Genomic DNA, 27,716 nt, shown 5'->3' on the forward strand with positions numbered 1-27,716 from the left:
ACCCACAGACACTACCTAAGTTTCTTGGAAGATCTTCAGTTCTGCAGGCCGCGATTTCGATCCTGTGATCTTGTGATTTAGCAAAGCACCACTCTTTTTAGACTTGGTGTTAGAAATTCCATCAGGTCGAGAGTATGAGGAATGGGTCTGGGTCTATTTAGCTTTACTAAGATGTGCTCCGTGAGGCGGTACAGTCATTGGATGCACGGCTGTTAAGCACGGAATCTAATGACTGTACCTTTGCCTTTCGATGTGACGAAGTTCCAGAAGCGTTTCAAGCGAATCAAACGTTTATACAATTTGTCTATTGCTGGAAAGATGCTAATTGGATAGTAACTCGTGGGTTCGTTTAAAGTTTTTCTAGTTTTCGGGTATGCCGATAACCTCTGATCCATACCGTGAGACAGATTCAGCTCGCCATAGCGGCATTTAAAATGGAGAACACAATTATTAGTTGAATAGGTAAAAATTTTAATGTTGTGCAAGCTTTCGGATCTAGGAGCTGTCCGTGATTGCAAGTTTTTTAAGCTATTTATTATGGCATTACTGGTATTTTAAAGGGCTCACTAACCGAGAAAACCTTTATTTACACTTTATCTTTATCTCAATTACATTTTCCACCATTTTACTCAGAAGTTTATTGTAGCCTTTCTTGCCATATTCTTTCGAGTTTCATTTTTTCCTCAAAAGGCACATACATTTTTGCAGAAAGAGTTTAGTACTTTGCAAGAAATTCATCGTATCCCTTCACCTGTATAATTGGATAAAAAAAGAAATGGTGAAATAGTTGTGTAGGTACTATCTAGTATCTATTTTAGTGGTATCTTTTTTACTGGTGGTAGGACACTCTTGTGAGTCCGCACAGGTAGGTACCACCGCCCCGCCTATGTCTGCCGTGAAGCAGTAATGCGTTTCGGTTTGAAGGGTGGGGCAGCCGTTGTGACAATACTGAGACCTTAGAACTATATCTCAAGGTGTGTGGCGCATTTACGTTGTAGATGTCTATGGGCTCCAGTAACCACTTAATACCAGGTGGGCTGTGAGCACGTCCACACATGTAAGCAATAAAAAAAAAAACTATGCATAGCTCATAAATTTAAAAATTATCTTCCAAATAAGAAGATATGACCTAAAGGTCTCTTGTCACCAGGTCACAAAATTAAAAAAAAAATATCTATGGCATAATATTAAAACCATAGATTATACACTTAATATGATTAAAAACAACAAAAAAAAAACCTTTGAAACTAACCTTAAAAATAGGGACTTTTATGGACATTGAGAAGTTTGAATTAAAATATGAAAACTCAGGACAGTTAAAAATATCACCAATACGTAATAAGCCCAAAAATTACCTTTTCGCTTAAAACAAAAAATGGATGTTGCCGAGCTATTGACATTCAAAGTAATATTCTATATCATAACGGTGCAACAGTTTATTTAATTCAACAAAAAAACGAATAAACATAAATATTAACTTCGCAGCCTACGCCAACACCAAAACGGCCAAATGAAGATGAGAGCGATGAGGAGGATCAAGCCAAAAGTGCTAAAATTCGTCGTACCACCAAACTTAAACAGGAACCTGTACATTTGAGCAAGAATATGTTGAAGGAACCCTCGATTACTGATAAAGAACGAGAAGATATTCTTAAATTTGTTGCCACTGAAGTAACAGAGGTAATTATTGTATTATTTGTAAAATTAAGGAAGAATGAAACAAAAATTAATAGTTTTTAAACCATCCTGTATATTTTGCTGTCATCAAAGGTAGATTAGGCAATCCTGTTTTCAAATGGTCTTTGTCACTTATGGACATTAATGCTAATAGAAAAACCAAGCTAACCTCCGAAGTTGTCATTGTTCACACATAATTTAAAGAGGGACATGTAACAGATGAATTATAGAAATCCCAAATGAAAAGAGTTCATTTTATGTATTAATGCAATAAGTAGGAGTGAATACTCCTCGGGCCCTGAAAGATGCAACGGAATAAATAAGATCATACTCATGACAGACATACATAGAAAGGGCAAGATGAAAAGAAAATTAGTTTATTGAGTCAGAAGCTCTGAACAATTTTAATTCATAATCTGAAATACTTCTTAATGTTTATTCAATTAAGATAGTGATTATAAACTCATAAATGTATTGAATCTACAGGGAGAAGTACTAGATGAAACCACAGTGAAGAAACTAGTTCTCAATTTTGAAAAGAAAGCACTTAGAAATAGAGAGATGAGGATTAAATTTCCTGATCAGCCAGACAAGTTTATGGACAGTGAAATTGATTTACATGATGCATTACAGGTATAATATTGTGTTATGATATTCAGAAGAATCTGATACTAACTTCATTATCAGCCCTCAAGGCTTTGCGCAACCATCCTATTTCTGTTGCAATTTAGTTATGTGTTCTGTTCTGAAGTATTAAACAACTATTTCATAATATTATTGGAATTTTGGCTGCATTAGGCTCTTACATAATACTATTTTGGCTGCATCAGGTGGGCTATTCACTCATGTATGCCATTAAAAAATAAAAAAAATCATAAGAATTGTAATTATTACAGGATTTAAGTGCTGTCGCAACAGTACCAGACCAGTATCCTCTGCTTGTGGAATTAAAGTGTGTGAACTCATTATTAGAATTACTATCACATGATAATACTGATGTCTCCACCAAAGTTGTTCAACTGCTACAGGTATGTATATGCTTATAAATTTTGCAAAACAATATTGCTGGGCTCAGTATCCAGTGTAAGCATGACTAAGATAAAAAACTCATGTCTTCTTTCTTGCCTATTACCCTCTGCTGGATTGTAGGGCTCGGGCTTCTTTCTTTTGTATCAGTCTTGGGCAGTCTATGGGTTAAATAAACTCATGCAAATCATTTATTTGTGTTTCCAGATGTTGTGCGTCATTTTCAATGAAATTACATATTTATATGTGGCAATACTGATATAGAGTATATGACAGTTTCTGTCCGTAAAATGTAGGTTACAAGAAAGGGTTTAACCTTTTAAAAAATGGTCAAAAATAAAAACTGACCCAATTATTACTTCTATATCTTTTATCTCAAACAAACATCTATGTTATAATGCCAGGGGCAGAGCCAAACCACTGCCTACTGTACCAAAATAAATAATGATGACATTTCATGCAGTTATTGTCAATATTTAAAAAAAATATTTTGCCATAGTAATAAACTAGTAATAAAATTGTAATTCTGATAATATTTACAATTGATGTACCTCAGGAAATGACAGATGTTGACATACTCCATGAGAGTGAGGAAGGTGCGGAAGATTTAATAAATGCAATGGCTGAAGCTGAAGCACCTGCATTATTACTACACAACCTGACTCGATTGGATGAGCAGGTACCAGATGAACGAGACGCTGTCCATAATACACTGGGTATGTCAATATATCATATAAGAATTTCATTTTAACCATTTAACTACAAACTAATAAATATGATATGTTATGATAGAATGATAAATATATAATGGCAATAACTGAGATAATGAAATTTGTCTTATCGTTTAAGGTATTATTGAAAATATCACAGAATTCAGACCAGAGCTTTGTATTGAAGTAGCAAAACAAGGATTTTTACAGTGGATTCTAAAAAGACTGAAGGTAACCATACTAATTTTATTTAATTATAGCTAAAATTGAACCAAATCTAAGATGCTTTATCAAGCATGTCTGCCTTCAGTGCAGTCTTTTATCCTAGTGTGAAGAACTTCACAAAAATATTCCTAAATATATAACCAAGAAAGGAATGTACTCCAAATGAGAACCTTCTCTTCATCCAAAGCTCCTAGTCGGAGCCACAGTCAAATGTTCCGTGCAATAATTAGCATGCCGTACATAATGCATATAAATTAAATAATATTTTTTGTAAATAATGCTAACAGCATTTAGAGGAAAGTTTGTTCGTAAAAAAATATGTTTGAACTATCGAATTTGTAGACAACGCTCGCATATTGACCTTTACACAGTTTTATGTGCTCACAATAACCACTGAAGAACTGCCTGACTCTTGATATAAAACTTTTGATTTAACAGTTACTTCATATGGATACACCTAAACACCGCTCCAAAATCATATTTAAATACATTTATTTCACAGACATACGCTTGCTTTAATTTTAAAATGTAAAATTATAGTGACAGTAAATCATTCTTACAGGTTAAACTGCCTTTTGATGGGAACAAACTGTATGCAACAGAAATTTTATCTATATTACTTCAGAACACTCCCGAAAACAGAAAACTACTGGGAGAACTTGATGGCATTGATGTTTTACTACAACAGCTAGCGGTATTTATTTATTATTAATTCATATATTAATAGAAAACATATTATTTAAATGAAATCAGTAATATTTTAGAGTTTTCATTTAGGTACTTCAATACTTTAACTGTCTCGTCATATTTATTTTTAAATATACAAACGCTAAAGCAAGACTGATATTTTAAAATAGTAGAAATTAACACAGAAACATTTGATTAAGAGAGAGATTTGTTAAATTTCCATTTCCGATTGGTGAGCCTTCATACGGCCGTTATTAGTGTGTTGATATGGAAATAATTTTTAAATTACAATCCATTATGTCCATCAGTTTTACAAAAGACACGACCCCAGCGGCGCCGAAGAACAAGAGGCGATGGAGAACATGTTCGACTCACTGTGCTGCGCGCTCATGGAGCCCTCCAACCGGGACCGCTTCCTGCGCGGCGAGGGACTGCAACTCATGAACCTCATGTTGAGGTACTACTCTACCACTACACTACCATACCCGATCCTGTAGACCGAATGGTAAACAGTCGCCGTCGCCCTAAACACGTCATTACGGATCCTCCCGATCCATTAACTGTGTTTTTGGGTACCACAAGCGCCGGTTACCGTCCTCGTCGAACCCGTCGCTTGCGACGAAGGGCTCGACGAGTGAATTAACCCATAGACACAGTCCACTGAAAAACAAAAAACTATACTACAAATCTCGCCCACTGATTTTCTCGCCGGATCTTCTCAGTGGGTCGCGTTTCCGATTCGGTGGTAGATTCTGCGAAGCACTACTCTTGCTAGGGTTAGTGTTAGCAACACTCCCGGTTTGAGCCCTGTGAGCTCACCTACACGTCAAGAAGCTGAAATAACCTCTCGAAGTGGTCAAGGAAATTGACTGTCATATCTACTATAATTATTTTTGTGCGTAAATAAACCATGATTCATTTTAAAATGCATTTTTATAAAAAAAAACAAGCTGTACCCGTCCGCTTCGCTGGGCATTTAAAATTAACATTATTATTTCTCATCCCCACAAAGATTCTCATCATTAACGCCCCCGCAACTGGTGTGGGAAGTCCAACACTCATATAAATATTAGCCTATCGATTATGTACATGTGTTTTCTACATGGATACCGAATTTCAAGTCAATCAGCTGCATGGTCCAGTAGTTATAACGGAACATCCGTAAAAACCACTGTACATTTATATATTAATATAGATTAAGAGGATACAAAATTTTCATGTGTGTTTATTTTTAAAAAAAAGTAGCGTCTACTGTATTTATCAAATTACTTTTAACGTATAACATTTTTCATAGGAGCACCCTTATTTAGCTCAAGTTCTGTTGTCCAAAATTCGTCATCTGAGTTTTTTTTTTTTGCTGAACTTTATAAAAGGTAATAATGTTTTTCAGAGAGAAAAAAATGTCACGAAATGGTTCTTTGAAAGTACTGGATCACGCTCTCGTGGGACCCGACGGTCGCGATAATTGCAATAAATTTGTAGATATACTGGGGCTCCGAACTGTGTTTCCACTTTTTATGAAAACACCCAAAAGAAAACGATTATTAACTGTTGATCAACACGAAGGTAACGAACCATTCATATTTAAATGTTTCCTATATTATATAAATAATTTATTTTATTAGTTTAATAAGTAATAAATGAAACATTGAAATATTAGCAGCAGTTTTTTGTTTCTTTGTAGCAATCAAGTTGTTTCAACAAATGAATTTACTATAATTTTGGATTATCACATAGAGATGTAAGAGCGAAACGTGCAAGATTCACTAGTTATGTTATGAAACATTAAAATGAAAAAAGGTATCCATGGCATGGGTAAAACACTTGATAAACCTAACCTGAATGCTTTCACTCACCTTGAGACATGAGATCGAAGTTTCAATTACGGTGACCTGCCATTTAAATCGGTCCAAATGCATGAATGCATTACACCAGAAATAAAGTGTTATTAGTGCGAGATTTTTAACGTTCTCGATAGCGTAAAAGTTAACCCAATTTTGTATGATGTTGGAACAGCGCCCCTAGCGGCAAACGTAGGCAATTTTTTTTTTTTTTTTTTTTTTTTTTCCTACCTAAGCTGATAGCCCTAGCGGCTATTTCAGCGTAACCCTAACTTTAGTAGGTGAGCTCACGGGGCTCAAACCTGACGATGTTGCTAACACGAACCCTAGCAAGAGTCGTGCTTCGCAGAATCTACCACCGGATCGGAAACGCGACCCACTGAGAAGATCCGGCGAGAAACTCAGTGGGCTGTGTCTGAGAGTTAATTTACTCGTCGAGCCCTTCGTCGCAAGCGACGGGTTCGACGAGAACGGTGACCGGTGCTTGAAGTACCTAAAAGCACCGTTAGTGGATCGGGAGGATCCGAGATGACGTGTTTAGGGCGACGTCGACTGCTTTCCATTCTGTCCGCAGGATCGGGAATGTAGTTACCGGCGGCCACGATGAGAGGGTTCTCGTGTCGTGCCGCTTTATCGAAGTGGCGCATGGACGCCGACTGAAGATACTTACTGATGGACTCTAAGTCCAGGTCGTCATGGAGGTCGACGTTCCTGACGAACCACGGGGCTCCGACGGCTATCCTGCAAAAACGGGATTGAATAATTTGAAAGGATTTTAAGTGTATGCGGGCCGCGTGAGCGAACACTACACTTGCATAGGTCATGACGGGGCGTATGCAAGTTTTGTAGAGTGTCACCTTATTTCTAAGGGACATTTTACTTCGCCTACATATCATCGGGTAGAGACGTCCTAGGATGAAGGCGGCACGATCGCGTACCGTCTTGATGTGGGGGCGGAATGTCATCCTACTGTCGAGGGTGACGCCTAAATATTTGACCTTCGGGGCCCACGGTATGGGCTGGTCGTACATCGTGATTGGGCGAACGGCGGGGGCGGGGGTGTTGACGCGCCTAGTCGGGAGAGGGATGCTCAGCGTGGTGTTCGGAGGGCGACCCCTTTTGAAGAGCACCGCTGTGCTTTTCGTGGGGTTAATGTCGATGCGCCACTTCCGGAACCACTGTCCCATGGTGGTAGCTGCGGTCTGAAGTCGTCGATGAAGCAACGCCTTCTTCCTACACGAGTAGTAGATGGCGGTGTCATCGGCGAAGAGCGCCAGATGGGTCTCCGGAGACCGGGGTATATCGTTGATATACAAACTGAATAGTAACGGGGAGAGGGCGGAGCCTTGCGGGACTCCGGCTGTGACGTGACGGGGCCGGGAACGCGTTCCCTCGACTCGATATCGGAACGAACGGTTCGACAAGTAGTCTCGTATGATGAGGCAAACGTAGGCAAACGATCCCATTCCATACAAATATGAGCTAACTTTTACGCTATCGAGAACGTTAAAAAACTCGCACTAAGCACACAGGACGTTTGTGTCAGACTTTACCGAACAAAATCGTTTTCAGAGCACGTAGTATCAATAATAGCATCCATGTTACGAAACTGTCAGGGAAGTCAAAGGCAGAGACTGTTGGCGAAGTTCACTGAAAACGATCTAGAGAAAGTAGATCGGTTGTTGGAGCTACATTTCAAATACATGGACAAAGTCGACAGAACCGAAAAAGATATGGAGGTAAAGTGTGATAAACATAATGATACGTAATCTACAATTAATTCAATATTTCTAAAAAAAATGTGTATATTTCAGCGTGAAACTGAAGAATTAGATGATGACGCTCAGTATTTGAAAAGGCTCTCGGGCGGTTTATTCACATTGCAACTTATAGACAGAATAATTTTGGAGGTAATGATGAAATGTTGTCAAAAAATTCCGAAGTTATCTTCGATTCAAATTAAGCACTACTTATGATTGTAGGTGTGTACGGCCGGTCCGTCGACGATAAAGCAACGCGTCCAGCGTGTGTTGTCATTACGAGGCGGCTCCCTCAAGATTATCAGACATGTAATGAGGGGTAAGAAGGATTTGATTTTACTTATGCACCTAAACATATGTAATAGATGGAACTCGAAATGTATGTAGGTATACCTATAGTATATACATACCTACATAAATGTCGAGGTATATAGTATCGCCTTTACAAACTTGACACTTAGCAGCTTTTTGAAAATGTTGGTTGTTACTATTAGTACACTTTTTACTGGTGGTAAGACCTCTTGTGAGTCCGCGAGGGTAGGTACTACCGCCCTGCCTATTTCTGCCGTGAAGCAGTAATGCGTTTCGGTTTGAAGGGTGGGGCAGCCGTTGTAACTATACTTGAGACCTTAGAGCATATCTCAAGGTGGGTGGCGCATTTACGTTGTAGATGTCTATGGGCTCTAGTAACCACTTAACCCCAGGTGGGCTGTGAGCTCGTTCACCCAACTAAGCAATAAAAAAAAAAAAAATAAAAAAAAAAAAAACGTTTGTACATTTTAATAAAAAGATTACTGCCTTTATAATACATTTTTTTAATGAACAGAATATGCGGGCAACCTCGGCGACGCTGGAAGCGAGGAGTGGCGGCAACAAGAACAACAGCATATATTGCAACTCGTTGATAAGTTTTAATAATAAATCTTTCATAAAAATAATGAATTTTTATTATAATTATTATGAAAATTTATCCTACGGAAATGTATAATTCATATCGGTTTCTGAAGTTTGGCCGTAATAACTGATTACTGATTCGGTTCTGTTCAAACACACTTAAGACCGTTTTTTAAATATCTTAATAATAATAAAAAATACTGTTAAACATAGTAAAAATGTTTGTAGACAGAAAGAAACATGCATAGTGTCCGATAAAAAGCATACAAAACAAAAATGGATCTGATGTTAAAAGAACCGGATGATTAAGTGATAATTCGTCAGTCCCTTTTCTTCAAATACAGAAACGGGAAAATTGCGCTTACCTGAATTAAATTGAAATTAAATATGAAATTAAATAATTATTAGCAATGATAAATGCCAATCATACTTATGCTAATGATGACTGATTATGAATGACTAATATGCTAATGACAAGAATTCAAATTACATATATCCATCCATCCATGCATAAAATAGCGTTAATTCTTCCTCATAACAATGAAACTATTTTGTTCTATCTCTCACATTTTAGCAATTGACGCAGTAAATAAATTCTTATTCTTTAGATAAAATCATAAAAAAAAATTTTAGTTTGACGATTTCGTGCACGGAATACATTAATTGTTACCCCGTGCGCCTCTCAAACATCAAACGATGAGCGCCATAATGAATTCTGTCGAGTGTTTGTAGTTCTGAACATTAGAAAATATTTTTAAAACGATTACTTTGGTACAATGATAAACAAAATAGGATTCATATTTTTATTTAAGAAATAATCACTAACAGTGAAGAAAATAATATAAAATACGCAACAACCATAACATAATAAGTAGTCTAATTCATGTAAATTATTGCATACCAACATCCAAAATTTAATGAAACATTTCAAAATAATGAAAATTTGTGCTCAAGTGATGATAATAATTATATTATTATTATAATTTATAAATAGTGACGAAACGAAATAATAACTTTTCGAGAATTTTAAAGGCGATTAAATCATAAAATAAGTAATTTTATTTAAGATATATTTAATACCAGGATTGTGACATTACAGTCTGCAAAGAAATAACATAGTCAGACAAGTTGAGACAAGCTAACCACTCATTCTAGTGGAACAGGTAAAACTATCAAGACAACTAGAAATCTGTTTAATATCCCGGTAAACATTACGTTAATAGAGCGAGATATATCGCAGATATTGTGATGGAATGCGATGCTAGTCAATGAATAATTTTGGATGACACTAACATTTTATAAAACACTAAAACAATATTTTTAAGCACACTGTTTTCAAAGTTACATATTGTTTTATATTAAATTACATACTGTAGTATATAATTAAAATTAATAATGTAACGGACCAGCCGTTTTTAAATATTGTTTTAGAAGCATTTAGTACACTTTAACAACCACTGTTTAACAGAGACCATTCGTTTTTACCCAGCCGCCTTTTTTAAATTAATTTCGATTAAATTTTATGTGTAAATGCCATTTAACTTAAGTACATAAATTAGTTAATAGTTTCATTTTTAAAGCCAACTTTCTAGTAGTACTTAAGTAGAATACACAGATAATTCCAAATAATGAAACTTGTGTGCGAAAAGGACACAATGTTGTCTTGATATTTGTCATTATTAACTATGCTCAATTTCAGATATGAATGAATAACTTAAAAACCTTTCCAACTGGCGTCAGTAGGTTAGAATAGTTCCAGATGCATATCGCAATTCATGACTTCAATGCCATTACGCTGCCCTTGTGTAAAGGAGATAGCACGATATTCTCACTCTTATCAGATTCTTAAAATATTTAATAGAGTAATTTTGCAACAAATAATGTCGATGCAGCTTTCAGAAAAAAATATTCGTTTAATAGTACTACTTCGGAAATACTGAAAAATGTCAAGTGTATTTACGATTTGCGTGTGGGTGGGTGGTGGGTGTGTGTGGTTGTGTGCGAGATTGAGTACGTGTGTAGCGTGCGTGCGTGAATGGGTGCAGGTGTTACACGCACCCATATTTTTTAGACTGGTTTAAATGTGTTAAACACATTCAATTTCGGTATCAGAGCACCAGTTTATTCCAGTTTATAAATGTATGCTCATTTAAAATTTATTTTAAGAAAATCGAACAACGTTGATAACAGACACAACCATCAATCACATTGCAAATTTATTAACTTTTTTGAATTTTATTTGTAGTTTACTCTTGACTTCTCACAGTATCTAACCTTTTAAAAATGTTGAATTTGTTAAAAAATTGCGGTAAAGGGGTCCTTGTGCCACGCTCTAATTCATAAATAAAGAGTCCTATAGAAACGGTTATCGCGGCAACTTTTGTCAACTTTTGTCAACTGAACTAATGCGTTGCCGTTAAGTATTATACTGTCGTAGATGAAAAGTCCATTCCAGATACAATTTATGCAAATTTCTTTCTTAATGAGCGCCTTTATCGCAAAAGGGGTTTCTATGCCAGGCTATATTCAAATGTATTAATACAAATACTGCGCCGCAGTAAATTTGTGTATATACGTTATAAGACCAATGTTTCCCAACGTGGGGCCCACGCTCCACAAGGGGGCAATTTGATAATTAAGGGGGCCAATCGCACTAAATTAATATAGAAAATCTGTATTAAAATCATTTTAAATTTGAATTTCAGTTTTTTATTATATGTTTTGAAATATTACTACTGTATTCTGATAACAATATCATAGTGATTTATTTCTAAAACCTATGGTTTCCTTTTTATGTTAACCTTTATGTTTCTTAAGTGAACAAATCAATTTTGTAATGTTAAACATTATGTATAGGGGGCATAAACATTATAGAAATATTACAGTGGGGCATAGCACAAACAAGGTTGGGAAACACTGTTATAGACGGATACAAGAGGCCTGGACAACAATTTTCGAGGAGCACTCACTGGTGGTCGGCCTACATCTGAGGCAAAGCAGTCGAGTATAATGATTGGAAGAACTACAATTGAGACTAGCTCATCTGCTCACCAAAACAAATATTAAAGTTATTGAGAAAGGCGTGTCTTTTCTATTTAGATAAGCACTATTATAAAGCGATACGGCACGAGATATTTAAAGAAAGTTCTAGAACTGTAAGAAACAAAATTATCAATTTTTCGGGATAGAACTGATGGCACAAGGGTGTTTTAACAAACACCTCGGATGCTTTTCGTAATCAAGATACTCTGCTTGTATGAAACAGACCTTTATGTTCATGTAACAAAACTGAAATATATATAAAATTACTATTGAATTAAACATTATAATGCACGATGACGGTAAAACTATGGTAACCATAAATCATAAACTAAACTACATCTGTTTCTTCTCATATTTCCTTTTCAAATCAACAAGATTTAGAACATTCGAAACATTACATTACCAACAGCCTTCACTACAGGGAATGTTGAATTTTTAATAGAATCTTTCTATTGTATTTACTACAAGTATACATAATAATAACATTACGCGAATCGTACACATAATTAATACTATATTTAAGATTTAATATCGAGTTTATTCATTTGATTTCATAATTATAAATATTTTAACTGCCACATCGGCTTATAGCTGATGCCGATAACGAATTAAAAACAAACATAAACTTTGAAATTATAAAATGAAAATAATAAACGCGACATTAAGCCGCATTATAGTATAAATATTTTGTCCGTGCAGTTTGGGTCATAAAACATAGCCCGGCTAGGGCGGTGAGCATGTTGCGCGGGCGCATCACCATTATCGATAAAAACAAATGAGTCATCGAAGGCAGGTACACGGCGGCGGGGCAGTATACGAGGGGTGGTGAGACACTGTTATGTTATGAGTCATTTGTTGTACCTACCTGCAAATTATAGTATATTATGTCGAAGAGAAATGTGTTTTTAGGCATTCGTTCTCTGAATTTCTTTAGTGACACAATATCTACTCCTTTGTTTTGTATCAAAACGGCAGAATTTATTCAAAATAATATTGTGTTAAACTTTTTCACTGAAATAAGAATAGATACCGAAAAGTTACAAAGTGAAATCGTTCTTGCTAACTTGCTGTGGTGTAAGTGTTCGATTAGTGATTTTTTCTTTCATTTTTATCACTAACCCACAAAATGACAAAACTAAATACAGTATCGATAACGCTTATCGACAACAATAATGCGCATCACTATGCCCGTCCATAAGGCTCGTGAGTGGAAGAGAGATCGAAATACTCGCTTCACCGCTCCGATTTTTTATGACCCAAACTGCACGGACAAAATAATTCTACTATAGTATGTAATTGAACTACAAATATTACGCGTGTCCAACAATAATTATCGTGTACGGAATTTTAGATATTCGTAGAAGTAAACATGTATAAGGCAACCGTAAGTACCACTAAAAGTATCTAAGTAGGTCTAAGTCGAGTGCAATTGCAGCACACAAGGCACTACACGCGGTGTAACGCTATCCAGTGGGTTAAGAGCAATCCCTGCTCATCATCTTTGTGAATGCTTTAGGAATGTCTTCGTTTGTTTTCGAAACGTTGCCGCCGCCCAGCAGCGTCGGCGCGGGGATACTGCCGTCCTGTATTCCGTGCGCCGTCTTGAGCAAATCATAGTTAATCTTCTCGGTCACAACGGAGTCTTTCCTGAAAGTTGTCGATAAGATCTAACAAAGGCACATTTACGAATTCAATTTGGATGACCATTTCAAAATGAAAATATTTTTGCTTGATTGCCTGTTGCATGTTTATGCAAGTTTATGAAAGTAAAACACTATAATTGAGTGTTTGCTAGGATAGAAAGAAAAGAAGGAAATTCTAGAAGAATATGAATCGAATCAACATAATATGGCTTAATGAAACAATTATCTTGATGAATGCCTACTTTGCTTTCGCTTTTATTGGATTCGTGTGAAATCTTTGTTGCCTCGGCGTCCCTTAGACTATGATTTTGTAGTTTATTTAAAACTTGAAAATGGTCGGATGGATATCTATCTATAATACAATACATTAGTACCAACCATGATTTAGAAACGTTCGTTCGTGAATATCCGCAACTTTTGTTTTATTGCTTAGTACCTACCCGTGCGGACTCACAAGTGGTCCTACCACCAGTAAATTGAAATATTGAATGAGTATATCGCATGTACGGTGCTATAAAGTCACTTATGCAATTTTTGTTAACACTGAACTGAGTATGAGAAAATACATATTTTAATAGTAATTAGTGAGACGAGAGAGATGTTTGCTTTTACTGATGGAGTTTAAAGTGGCAGTTTAAATATTAGGTATCATTTTATTTCTATAGCCTAGCAGAACTATATAAGAAGATGTTGAATTTTCCAACATTTCTCCTGAAAAATTACATAATTTGAATAAGTCACTTTAACGCAATGTATGTGCGATATGAATGAATAGTTTGCAATATTGAAATTTTGTAAGAAAAAATAATAATATGTAATGAGAATTTACCCGGTCACCGTCCCCGACCGAATTAACCCATAGACACAGCCCACAGAGTTTTTCGCCGGATCTTCTCAGCGGGTCGCATTTCCGATCCGGTGGTAGATTCTGCGAAGCACTGCTCTTGCTAGGGCCAGTGTTAGCAACACTCCGTTTTGAGCCCCGTGAGCTCACCTACACGTTAGGGTGAAGCTGAAATGAGGCTATCAGCATAGGTAGGAATAAAAAAAAGAGAATTGAATTACTTGTAATGCGGGTGGTTAGTGACAAAGGCTCGCAGCCAGGAGGCCGTGGTGACGATGTCCCCGGCGGCGCGGCGCTGGATGAGCTTGAGGTACTGCTGCACGGAGCAGTGCGTGTCCGCGTCCACGTCCATCCCGGACAGGTACGACTCGATCAGCGGGATCAGTCCGGGGAACACGCCCTCCTTTAAAGTATGTACAGTAAAGTAAAACCCGATGAACTTGTGCGATAATGAAATTTACACAAGTCTGGAGATATTTGAAAAGGTTTTTTGTTTCAAAGTTGTTTTAGCGGATATGGGACGGTAGTGTCTTCCAAAAAGTCTTTAATTTGTGAGGTGATGATTCGAAGAAATAAGTTCCCGCTACAAAAAAAAGAGGTCGATCGACCTAATAGTTTAATTTAATTTCCGTTCGCTCTGACTTTGTTTAGGATAAGAAGTCTTGGCTATGGCTTTAGAGAGAGAGAGAGAGAATACACTTTATTGCACACCAAAACACAATATACATTCAAAAAAACAATCAAAAAACAGATAAATTTGTACAATAGGCGGTCTTATCGCTAAAAGCGATCTCTTCCAGACAACCGTATAATTTATAGAAAATCTGGAAAATATAAAAAAATATAGCAGGTATGTTGCGGTGTACTATAGATAATACATTATAGAAAATATATACATACAATAAACAAAATATATACCGTTTACATATAATATGAAATATGAAATATATACTTATTATTATATACCAATATACATACTTACATACAATACATACTAATATACTTACATACACATAATATATCAACAGTATGGAAATAATAAATGATGATGCAAACAAACAGCACTAAGAAGATAAGTAGTGTTCCTTCACCATTCTTTTAAAACAGTTTAAAGTTTGAGCACTTCTCACTGCATCCGGCAGAGCATTCCACAATCGAACCGCCTGGACGGTGAATGAATGATCAAAGAATGATGATGAATGCGCCGGCATTTTCAGTCTCAGGCTATCTGATGATCTCAGGGAAAAATTATGCGTATCACGTAGGAACTCGAAACGTTCTTTGAGATATATGGGGGCATGGGAGTTAAAGAGAGTACAGTATAGTACTGAAAGGACATGAGTATTGCGGCGAAGGCGAATTGGTAACCACTTGAGTTTAGTGCGAAATTCAGATACATGATCATATTTCCGTAAACCAAATATGAATCTTATGCAGAAATTTTGTAGCCGCTCAAGTTTATCAAGTTGTGTTTCAGTTAAATCAGTATAGCTGGCATCGGCGTAGTCATCGGCTTTAGTTGGATTTAAATGTGCATTTGGAATTCTATTTATTTGCAATACAGGTTGATTCCGTTGTTCCGGAACCAAGGCGCAATACTTACGAGATTCGTGTTAACCAGTATAATATATACATTTAATAAAGAAAATCAACGAAAAAAAGATACTACGCGTGACATTCAGGACGTTAGTTTGTGAGACTACGGACACAGTACCGTATAACCGCCTTCAAACCCATACGAATGAACTAAGAGCGTGTAGCTCCCGCATTAAACAAATGTTTACCTTTCCGTTGACGATGTCGTTGATGGACATCTCGTGGTACTCGTCGGTGGCGTCGCTGTGCGGCGGCGCGACGTCGCGTGGCGCGCCCACGTCACGCCTCCACCAGAACTTCTCATTCAGACACGCGCCTCGACGCTGGGCACGCTGCATGTTCTCGTCCACCTTTTTAGAGACAACATATAAAAAATCTAATACTACAAATCCAATTACTTTTATTACTAGCTGTACCCGTCCGCTTCGCTGGGCGTTTAAAATGCACATTATTATTTCTCACCCCCACAAAGATACTCATCATTAACGCCCCCGCAACTGGTGTAGGGAGTCCAACACTCATATAAATATTAGCCTATCCATTAAGGAAATGTATTTTCTACATGGATACAAAGTTTCAAGTCAATCGGATGCATGGTTCAGTAGTTATAACGGAACATTCGTAAAAACCACTGTAGATTTATATATTAGTATAGAAGAGTAATACCATCTATCGTCAAATAGCAGAAACGAATATCAAAAGAACTAGTAATATCGAGAACGATCGACAAACGTAACGCCATCTATTATTAAATAAAGGAAACATATCGAAGCCGATCACCTGAAGCGAAGCGGAAGAAGTGAATTATGATTTGTAAAGTGTTCTAAGTGTTTAATAGTTTTATTTATCCGAAGTCCCAGCACGTAACACTATGGAAGAGCTGCGTTGGTAGTCGATTATTATTAAATTGTATTCCCTCCTATTACGCTGAATTCATGGTACTTGTTGCGGCAACATTACCTTGCTGATGGGCATGACGAAATTGAGTTGATAGGAGAGTATGACCCGTGTGAGCAGGACAACAAAGCAGACGTAGGCCGCGTTCTCGAAGTCCGTGAGTTGAGCTTCACAGGGGCGGAACTCTACGCGCCAACCGATCGAAGAGTTCGGAGGCGGCGGCTTGAACCTCATGGTCTGCCAATTCGTCGACTGTATATTCTAAAATCGAAGTTTACACTTATATAAATTTAGATATTTTAACTGACTCGGTCGGTGGTGCAATAGTTAGCGGCCCTGACTATTGCGCCGTGGGTCGTGGGTTCGATTCCCGCATCGGGCATACATTCGTTTCATGAAAATGTTTGTTTGCTCTTTGTCTGAGTGTTTATTATTTAAAAACATATATATTTAAACGTAACTAAGTATGTATGTCAGTCTCTGGTACTCATAACACGGGGATTTCTAATTTGGGGCCAGATGACCATGCGTGATTTGCTCCCCGTTATTTATTTCTTATTATTTTAATTAATAATGAATACATCGTATGGAAGTATTCATTTTGATGCCTTATAGACACAATAGAAAATCACACCGTCATTTTTCTATTTGTATGTGCATAAACCAGTCTTTAAAAAATTATTTTTTTTTTTATTTTTTTTTTTTATTGCTTAGATGGGTGGACGAGCTCACAGCCCACCTGGTGTTAAGTGGTTACTGGAGCCCATAGACATCTACAACGTAAATGCGCCACCCACCATGAGATATAAGTTCTAAGGTCTCAGTATAGTTACAACGGCTACCCCACCCTTCGAACCGAAACGCATTACTGCTTCACGGCGGAAATAGGCGGGGTGGTGGTACCTACCCGTGCGGACTCCCAAGAGGTCCTACCACCAGTGATTACGCAAATTATAATTTTGCGGGTTTGATTTTTATTACACGATGTTATTCCTTCACCGTGGAAGTCAATCGTGAACATTTCTTGAGTACGTATTTCATTAGAAAAAAAAATTAATAACTGATAAATGAAATTCGTAACATTATTAACGCTTATATCAAGAAATTCATTCTCAACGCCTCGCACAAACAATACTCGTAGTTACTCAACAATGGCTTTTCATGAAATTATGGTTGGTAATAAATTAATCATGTTTTGAAATTCTTTAATATAATGTACATAGGTAATCGGTTTTAGATAGGGTTTTTAGTATTTTTTAGCATTTCATAATAATTAAAACCCCTCTTAGGGTTTAGACTCGCGTTTAATATCTTACTTTATAATTTTCTTGGTGATAGACTTCTAAGGTGTTGTTATTATTCATTAGTTAGTATAAATAGTTGTTATTGTATACTTATTATATAGTTATTATTTGTTGATGTTTGAATATAGTGCTAACCACGTTCTATTTTTCGATAAAAATATTTCTTGATTTTTACTTTTCTTTTTCAAAGTAAAAAATATAAAGTAATGTATATAATCATGTCTACGACTTGCAAAGAACAACAAAAAAAACACAAATTTAAATGTATTTCAGTACTGCACTAAGATAAATAAGCGGTTTGACCTTGCAGTATAAAAATTGGATTTCTTTATTGAAACATTATCACTATACAATACGACCTTCGCAGCAAGGTCGATTTTCATTGATACAAAAAATGCGACAATTCAGTAAAATTAAGCCATCTAAAAAAAAAGTGTTGCTGAGTGCATTATGTGTCTGCACAGTCCAGTGCCTCCTTTCTATGTATTTCTGATGCGCATTAAAATTGATTAAATAATTACTTAATATTTAAGAAAACATTTACTTCGACGGTCCGATCGATAATTTTTTTCTTGTCAGGACAATAAAATGAAAGTTGAATTTCTAACCGGTGTTGCTACATATACTTGTTGTGGTAAGCATTCTATACTAGGTGGGCCATTGTTGGCTTTTCTATCCAATATGTTATGTATTAAAACTTAATTATTTTTAAGTCGGTAAAACAATTGTACCCCTCCTTCTCTTCCCCCTGAATGATCGTATATACATATAAAATGCGTATAAAAGTGCTCCGAGGTTTTATTAACAAATCCGTCCTAAAAACCAGTTCACCGCTCTCAACTTCCTACAGCAGTTCGAGTATCTATCTATGGCAAGACAAAATATGGAAACCATTTGACAAGTATTTAAAAATAACGTTTATAAAATAATTAACTTATGTAATGCTTTTTCAAAGCTCCATAAGTATCTCCTATCGTTTGAGACGCAGAAAACGCACCGTTCATACTCTTTGGACAGATGATACACTGAACTGCTAACCAGGTTTTGGGAGTCATCATGGATAGCTCCATGGCCTTCCGATTTGACGTAACTGTCTCTGACAACGCAGCGCTTATCTACAATTCGACCATAAAAAAAACTAACCTCAAAATGATCAGTATCGTTTTCGTCATCCTGGTGAACTTTTTCAGAGAAGAGAGAGACGGTGTCTCGTATGAAGAGATGTGCCACGTGCAGGGCGAGGGGGTGGTCGATTCCGCCCTCGCGGAGTCGTTTGTAGATGTTCTGGTCGTGCACGATTGGAATGTCGTTGTATCTGGTTATTAAACATTAAGGTTTTAAGAGCGATTGCCAACCGTCCGCAATGCGGCACTAAAAAAAAAAAATGTGTGCGTGTACTAGTGTACACACGTATAGTCGGATTTTTAATTAGACGAAGCTAGCTGACAGTAGCTAATGTCACTTTGTGAAATAATGTTGCTATATTTAAAGTAATAGTGATGCGTTCAGTTCTCGTTCAATCACAAATGAACAATGAGTGTGAAGAATTAATCATTAATTTCAAACTATAAAAGAATATTATTTATATTTTACAATAAAATTGTATTAAAGTGCTCCAATATATGTTACTAGTAGTATGTAACTACAATCAGTTTTTTTATTTTCATTACATACCTATAATTGTTATATTTTATACATCTATAATTTCAACTATATGATGTATTGGAAATAGGACAGTCTTACAAGCTTCCTCGCAATGTTTTTCTTAATGTTTAAAACACTCGGTATTCAGTACAGGTAGATACTATAGAAACATAATATTTCGTCGAAAACTCGTTGGTATGTACAAAGCACGCCTAAAATACGAACCCCGTACCCGATATCGGCAATTCAGCACACCAACTATTCACTAGACAATCGAGGCAATTTCATTAATTCAGGAGTTTTTTCAATCGTTCACTTTGTCACAACACTATTTTTATTTCATCAAAACCTGACAACACAGTAAACGTCAGTTTACTTCGTCTAATAAAAAATCCGACTATAAGAAGTGAAACTTGTTTATGGCCTTATTTTTCGAAAAATGATCTACATGCAACTTTCTAGAAATTGGTTAAATAAAGTTAAATTAGATAAAGTTTAAACAAAAGGATTTTATTATCATAGACATGAATACAAAAAAGTTAAATTAGATAAAGTTTAAACAAAAGGATTTTATTATCATAGACATGAATACAAAACAGATGGCGCGTAACGGAAAAAAGTGACGCGTAACCGAAAAATGTGACGGTAAATTTTTTTCCAACGCCGATAAGGAAGTTTCACTTCAATTATAATCAACTAAATATCTCTAAACTGCTTAATCCTCCGTCATTTTTTTATTATTATTTATATTTTATTATTATTAAATTGTACGAACAATGTACGAACCAATCGAGCCCAGACATGTCGCGTTGAGGCATGAGATTGAAGTCTCATTTGTATTTTAAGAGTCTATTCTACCCGTCAATGAGTACGATGACTCGCGGATGAGTGACGTTGATCAACGTCGACCAATAGCAATTTCAAATTTTCGCTAGATTAACTAATTTCACGAATATTTAAAAATTCGAAGCGTTCGTGGTGGTTCGGGGTTCGTTCGTGTAAGTGTGATCACCGTTCTTTTTTTTTTTAGTGGTCCAACTAAAAAGATGTTGGGTTTCTGTGAAACTTTGTGTAAATAAAAAGCTCCCACATTTTGACGACTTCCACTGTGAAGGAAGAACAATAATAAAATGTAAAACAAAATCTAAATTTAAAATTATTTAAAAAAAAACTCACTTTTCATTTTGTGGTGAGAGATAGGAATCGATTGAATCATAGCGCGACTTTTGGATTCGAAACTTATTGTTCTTGAGCGGCTCGAGGCCTCTCTCCTCGCGCGTGCGGCAGTCCACAGATGCAGAAATTACGTTCCAACGACAATCCACGTCGGTGAGGTAGCCACGGTATATGGGCGACGCTGCCGATAACGCCAACTAAATGAAAAATTTAAAAAGACATTTAATATATTTTATGTTGAAGATATTAAGTTAAACGTTCACTAATGTGACATTTTATTTTACTACCATGACTTAGTGAAAGTTCAAAATGTTTCAAACGCAAAATGCACGTAACATTTCGCTGTCGTATACAAGTTAGTGGAATAGGCGTTAAATAATGTTATTGCGATTGTGAATGGCGGCATGCACGTTGTGATATCTATGGGTTCCAAAAAACCACTTAACACCAGAACATGTGCGGTAACATCAATGACAGTAAAACCACACTCTCTTTACTGATATTTACTAATAGTCATAAAATAATAATAAAGACAAATAAACTATACACAGCTATATGTAATAAATCTTTTTTGATTATAAAAAAAGCCGTATGCTCGTCTGTCTATATAAGGGCAATAAAAAAACCGGAGGCACCGCAGTTGTTGACATTTGTCGTAACACGTATTTACAATTGAACATTATAATCTTTCTTGTGTTTTTTTAACAAGGTATTTTCTAAAAGAGTTTTTATTATTAGTGTAGATATCTAAGAAAAATACTATAAAAATTGATAAAGGCATACCATTATTGGACATAAAGGGGCTAGCTGATCGTACAGAGTGCGTGCCTCGGTAATGCAACATGCTTGAAAGGTGAGTTGCAAACAGCAACAGCCCATACCGAAACCCATTGCGTCCATATACACGCAATCTGGCTTTGCTGCATCCGGCTCAAGTGTATGAGAGTTATCCACTGGTATCTTTGTATTTACATCACGAAACACTGAAATATTAAAACATTACTAATTTCTCATATATCTATTTTAATGTAGTGTATAGGGATTAAATAGTACAAAATAGCACCTGGTATATTTATAGCAACCTTTTCGCCTCTTCTCAGTCTTATATTTGAAGTCAGAGTCTTAAATCTTGGATGTCCTTGATATATTCCCTCGTCTGGGAAATAATGAGATCTGGTAACGCCTTCATTAGGAGTTGGTTTATAAGGTGGACTTGTGAAGTTTGTACAACCCAATCTAAAAAGGATTTTATAAATCAGTAAAATAAGACTAAACCTAATTCTAAGTACCTGAAATTACAGAAATGACAAAAACGATGACCTATCTACCTAAATAGACCTATTAGATTATTTTACACAAATTATTCACCTAGGAAAGTTAGTTATACTCATTATAACTTCACCATCCTGCAACAGAGCGCTGGCTTCGGCTCGGCGATACTGCATATTGGCTTCCACAATGTTGAAATGTGCTAAAAGTCCTCCATATGGCTTTCCTGGGGTACCCTCTACCATGTAGCCTCCATACTCCGGCCGCCATAGGGATTTTACATCTGTAATAATTATTAACCATTCATTTTTACCATTTAGCTAAAATATATCGCTAGTCTCCTATCTATTTGTTCTCAAGAAGGGCATTATTATTTTATAAAAAAATGCATAATTCCATTACAAAGACATCCATAGGTCGAGTGAACTAAATTCTCGCAATGGCTTTGAAAACAAGCATATCTCAATTAACACCTGCGTTAAAATATCTTGTATTTTCTTTTATAGAATCAGAACCAGATGTGATTTTACCCTCCAAAGGGTAACCTGACAGACTCCTCTAGTTCAAGGCCTAACGCAACAACTTCCGTGCTTTTAAATTTCCAGTTCGTAGGGTATTTTCAGGATTCCCGGCAGGTACTCCGATACCCTGATTAATGATAATGGCGTTTCAAAATATATATAACTATATAACTTTTAAAAAATACATACTTTACATCACATCAAATGTATTTCATAAAAGCAAAATTTGTGGAAGACACAAAAGTTCTGGCTTTAAGCACTAAAAAATCTGTGCCAGTGACATTACAACAAACAACTAAATACCCTGAGGCCAACTACTTCCAATAATTATACAGTAAAACCTATATGTTCCGAAAAAGCTCAAATGATCCTGATCAGATTTTACGACTATAGACTTGTTCAGCAGTTATGCCATCTATTAGAAATATGCAGATTTTTTTTTATCAACAAATCACAGATTTAGCATGGAATATTCACTAGCCCACATAAATTTAAAATATTACAATTTTGTTCTTATGTATATTTTACAACATAAGGCAAAAGTGGGTTAGTCATAACAAAAACTATCAAAGTTCAGCAATTATTTATATAAGGAAAATGGCAAAGTCATAGTGACCACTATTAAATTACAATAAAACACAGTCATGGAATATTTAATTCAATACATATTGCTGTGTAGAGGGAAAAATGTTTGGTTAAGCCAACAAAGAGCCAATCTCAAGGGCACAAAATTTTTCACCAAGATGGTGATATATATAGCTCAACAGACCTAAGGTCTGAGTGTTGTTGTTCAAAACCTGTAAAAATGCAAAGCTATTTCTATAAGGTTGTTAAGGCAATTAAGGCTTCTGTCAAATATCTTATTTACTACTTCAATATGATTTCTAAAATTATAAAATGAATTTCCTACATCAGTGTATCTAGAATTCTGCTACTTTGTAAATTGATCTTCAAATCGAATTTAAATGTATCTGTATCATCAATGGAAATTAAATTAAATAAATGACCTAATATGAATAATGTAGGTTTTATATAAAATGAATAAGTTAATACTAAATACTTAAGCTGATAATCGAATTGAATTCAAACTTTATCCTAATTGGTAATTGCCTAAGTCTCTGATATAGTACCATTAGCATACAACAAGGGTAAAAGTTGGTTAAATTATGTTCACATTTAAGTGAAATTTATTGCATTAAGAGCTCAACCTTGGTAAGTTGTGCAATTTGTATTAAATGAATAACTGACCAGAGTTTTGTCTCAAATTTATTGCAACATTTAAAGTTGTTCATAAATTTTTTTGTTTAATAAAGGCATCATAAATGTTTGTGTGTAATAAAAAAACAACTTACTCTGTGGGTCTGCAAGTTCTTTTTCTTGTAACTTGGGCAATAGCTCATTTGCCCTAAGACTTACTGTGGCTCTTTCATTCTTATCATCGAACTTCACTATCACATACTCCACCTAAAATTTTACAAATTGAACTTCTTGTAATTTTCATTAATGAGTTGAATTAATTATAAACTCGATAAATATGTTTGTGTACAAATATTTATATTATTTTTGAACATTTTTTATTTGCCTTACAATGTGATTTTATGGAAGTGGTCTTGCGATTGTGATATTATTGTGACAAAAACAAACCTCATCACCCCACTTAAGAACATCACCAGTGCGATCTTGAAGTTTTCTGTACAAATTAATGAATTGTTCTACACCATGTTGTCGTACGTGCTCTGCCAAAGCTTTAGTTTCCTCCCAAGACAGTGGGCTACCTTCAGTTAGCAAACCCATATTAACCGACTGAACCCGAAACAGATTTAAAGTTATATGAAGACTGTGCAATTTTTTGCGAACACGATTAAATATAGACACAGCACTAAGTCGAAAAAAAAAGTTCATGTAAGTTTATAAACAAGTATCAACGAAGGGGAACAAAATACGTTTGTCGTAGTCTCGTTTGAAAACAGTCTTTTTCACAATTTACACATTTCGCAATTGGTAATATTCCACGAATTAATATAATACTCTAAACTCTAAAACCGAGTTTGTTATTGTATAGTAGAGTACATCTAATATACGATATTTGGTGAATCGGCAATATTTATTTAAATTTCACGAGTTTGCGTGTTGTTAATTTAAACAAAATGTTATTAAACAAAATGGTACGACACGCGTTTTTGTACGGATTTCATGGAACTATGACCTTGTCATTTCATTACAATTTCAACTGATTGCATGTTAGAGGTACATGTTCCCTTCCAATTTAGTAGGTAGGAAAAGTACGGTACCGTAAACGTAGGTAAACTCGGATTTATCAACTCAAATTGTCACTGTCAAATGTGCTTTACATGTTTACATATTAGTATCAACTGTCAATCAATCTTAATTAAAAAAGGACATAAATACATACATATTAGTGGACAGTTGGATGGTATAGTAATCGGCACGAGTTGTGAGCTCTCGACAAAAGAGTGGAGGCCGTCTGTCTGCGCATTAGGGTCAAAATAAACGGTTCACTCATGTACTTAATATATATTTTTATAATTAAACTAGCTTTTGCCCGCGTCTTCGTCCGCGTTACTTTGGCATAACATTAAATTTTACCCGCCTTTTTATTTACGTAGAAAATGAAATTAATTTTAAATAATATAATGCTAAGGAGCTATTTAAGGTACCAAAATCACGCTTTTTAACCGACTTCAAAAGAGGAAGTTATCCTCTCGACCATAATTTTTTATCTATGTATGTTCACCGATTTCTTGAAAATGCTTGAACTGATTCTGATAATATTCTTTTCTTTTTTTTGTTGGAAAGGGTAGACTTCTGGAATGGTGCTATAATCATCAAGATCTGATGATGGAGTCCTTGAGAAATCCAGAAATATCTATAATTGTCAAAGCCTATCTTGAAGTGATTTGGGTGTTTCATTGTTGTAATGAATGACGTATTTATTTGGATAGGGATTAATATAATCTTTATAAAAACACCTTCACAAATATAATGATTTATTTTAGATCAAATTTGGTTAGCATAAAAAACGTTATAGTGAGCCAACCTTTAAATATAGAGTAAATGCTTAATTACTAACTTAAAATTTTAACTCAACGTAAATATAGGCTAACTAGAATAAAAGCTGTCCCGGATTTTTTTTTAAGCTTTGAAAGGGGAACAATTTTGTCATATATTATTTTAGCGAAACTTTAATCGTTTCCGCAGCGCAGGCAGCGGAAGCTCTCAAAAGGGACAAAACCCCGATTTTGAAACAGTCTTTATTGGTCTTAGTGTGATGTTATATAGCCTTCCTCGATAAATGGGCTATCTATATGTATTGTATATATACTTGTATATATATAAATAGATAGATTAAATTAGAATGCAATAATTAAATAGAGATTTTAGGTAAGTATGCGCTTATGTTGTTTTAATCATACTAGAACATATTATATATGAAATAAATAAAAAATGTGTTAAACATTTCATTGTATCATAAATGACACACCGTCCATCAAATCACTTTCTCCAAAATGGCTAGTACTAACGGTAGGAACTTCATCTTCATCAACATCATAGGTGTCATAATCGAAATCATTTGTATATTCGGTATCCGATGTGCGATCTTCATCACTATCGGAGTCATAATCACTAACATGAATAATAAATCCTTCAGTCAACGTGTCCACCACATGATCACCTTCCCTCCCACTGTGACGAAACGGGCAGACTCCGTATAATCCGTCCGTATCCGTCCGTATAAGGCCCCCGGGGCCCCGATCAACGTATCGTTCGCGTAACAAATAACGCGGAGGCCCGGGAGGAGAGCGCTTCTCAGCACCCAGTAGCCTTTTGGGCCATAGCTAAATCTCTGCACCAGTTCCCTCTATCGAAGGGCAAGCGGGCTATGTGGAACAGGACTACCGTAGACACACGATTCCCCTGCATTCTCACCCGAACGTCAAATCATTTCCCGTAACAGAACCCCAGAGAAGTAAAGGCTATCGCGGTTAACATACTACCGAATTTGCGCGTCAACACCTCCGCCTCCGCCATTCGCCCCATCACGATGTACGACCAACCCATACCGTGGGCCCCGAAGGTCAAATGCTTAGGCGTCACCCTCGACAGAGGGATGACATTCCGCCCCCACTTAAACACGGTACGCGACCGTGCCGCCTTCATACTAGCACGTCTCTACCTGATGATTTGCAGGCGAAGTAAATTGTCCCTTAGAAATACGGTGACACTCTACAAAACTTGCATACACCCCGTCATGACCTATGCAAGGGTAGTGTTCGCTCACGCGGCCCGCACTAACTTAAAATCACTCCAAGTAATTCAATCCCATTTTTGCAGGATAGTTGTCGAAGCTCCGTGGTTCGTCAGGAACGTCGACCTCCATGACGACCTGGACTTAGAGTACATCAGTAAGTATCTACAGTCGGCATCGATGCGCCACTTCGATAAAGCGGCACGACACGACAACCCTCTCATTGTGGCCGCCGGTAACTACATTCCCGATCCTGCGGACAGAATGGAAAGCAGTCGACATCACCCCAAACACCTCATTTCGGATCCTCCCGATCCACTAACGGTGCTTTTAGGTACCTCAAGCACCGGTCATCGTTCTCGTCGAACCTGTCGCTTGCCACCAAGGGTTCGACGAGTAAATTAACCCTCAGACAGAGCCCACTGAGTTTCTGGTCGGATCTTCTCAGTGGGTCGCGTTTCCAATCCGGTGGTAGATTCTGCGAAACACGGCCCTTGCTAGGGTCCGTGTTAGCAACGTTTGAGCCGCGGTGAGCTCACCTACTTAAGGTTACGCTGAAATAGCCTCTCAAAGCTCTCAGCTTAGGTAGAAAAAACAAGGAAAAAAAAGCGGTTAACACTGCCTTGAAGGGAGTTTTGTTTTTACTGAAAAAGTTAAAAACATATTATGGTTAAGAGTGCAGAATAGAGAATT

General features: G+C 36.3%; 3 protein-coding genes across 3 annotated transcripts in view; 2 read left to right on the forward strand and 1 right to left on the reverse strand.

Annotated features, from left to right (window-relative positions):
* Nucleotides 1-27,716, forward strand: part of LOC101743353 (TAR DNA-binding protein 43) — a 490,523-nt gene that overhangs the window by 167,645 nt on the left and 295,162 nt on the right. The window lies entirely within an intron of this gene.
* LOC101745281 (beta-catenin-like protein 1) lies at nucleotides 1,173-8,864 on the forward strand. The gene is made up of 13 exons (XM_004924612.4): nucleotides 1,173-1,405; nucleotides 1,486-1,680; nucleotides 2,164-2,310; nucleotides 2,574-2,705; nucleotides 3,260-3,419; nucleotides 3,553-3,644; nucleotides 4,201-4,332; nucleotides 4,634-4,782; nucleotides 5,716-5,891; nucleotides 7,739-7,905; nucleotides 7,981-8,076; nucleotides 8,149-8,245; nucleotides 8,753-8,864. The coding sequence occupies exons 1-13, from the start codon at nucleotides 1,376-1,378 to the stop codon at nucleotides 8,839-8,841; spliced, it is 1,662 nt and encodes a 553-aa protein (XP_004924669.2). The 5' UTR covers nucleotides 1,173-1,375; the 3' UTR covers nucleotides 8,842-8,864.
* On the reverse strand, nucleotides 9,610-25,075 carry LOC101745128 (glutamate--cysteine ligase catalytic subunit). The gene is made up of 11 exons (XM_004924611.5): nucleotides 24,401-25,075; nucleotides 24,109-24,220; nucleotides 22,335-22,518; nucleotides 22,030-22,202; nucleotides 21,750-21,949; nucleotides 20,967-21,163; nucleotides 19,290-19,461; nucleotides 16,906-17,103; nucleotides 16,134-16,295; nucleotides 14,571-14,752; nucleotides 9,610-13,509 (listed from the first exon to the last, which is right to left on the reverse strand). Exons 1-11 carry the CDS (start codon nucleotides 24,656-24,658, stop codon nucleotides 13,338-13,340), a joined length of 2,010 nt encoding a protein of 669 aa, XP_004924668.1. The 5' UTR covers nucleotides 24,659-25,075; the 3' UTR covers nucleotides 9,610-13,337.

The sequence above is a fragment of the Bombyx mori genome, chromosome 15, assembly GCF_030269925.1.
Source record: "Bombyx mori chromosome 15, ASM3026992v2".
In the NCBI taxonomy this organism is placed as follows: domain Eukaryota; kingdom Metazoa; phylum Arthropoda; class Insecta; order Lepidoptera; family Bombycidae; genus Bombyx; species Bombyx mori.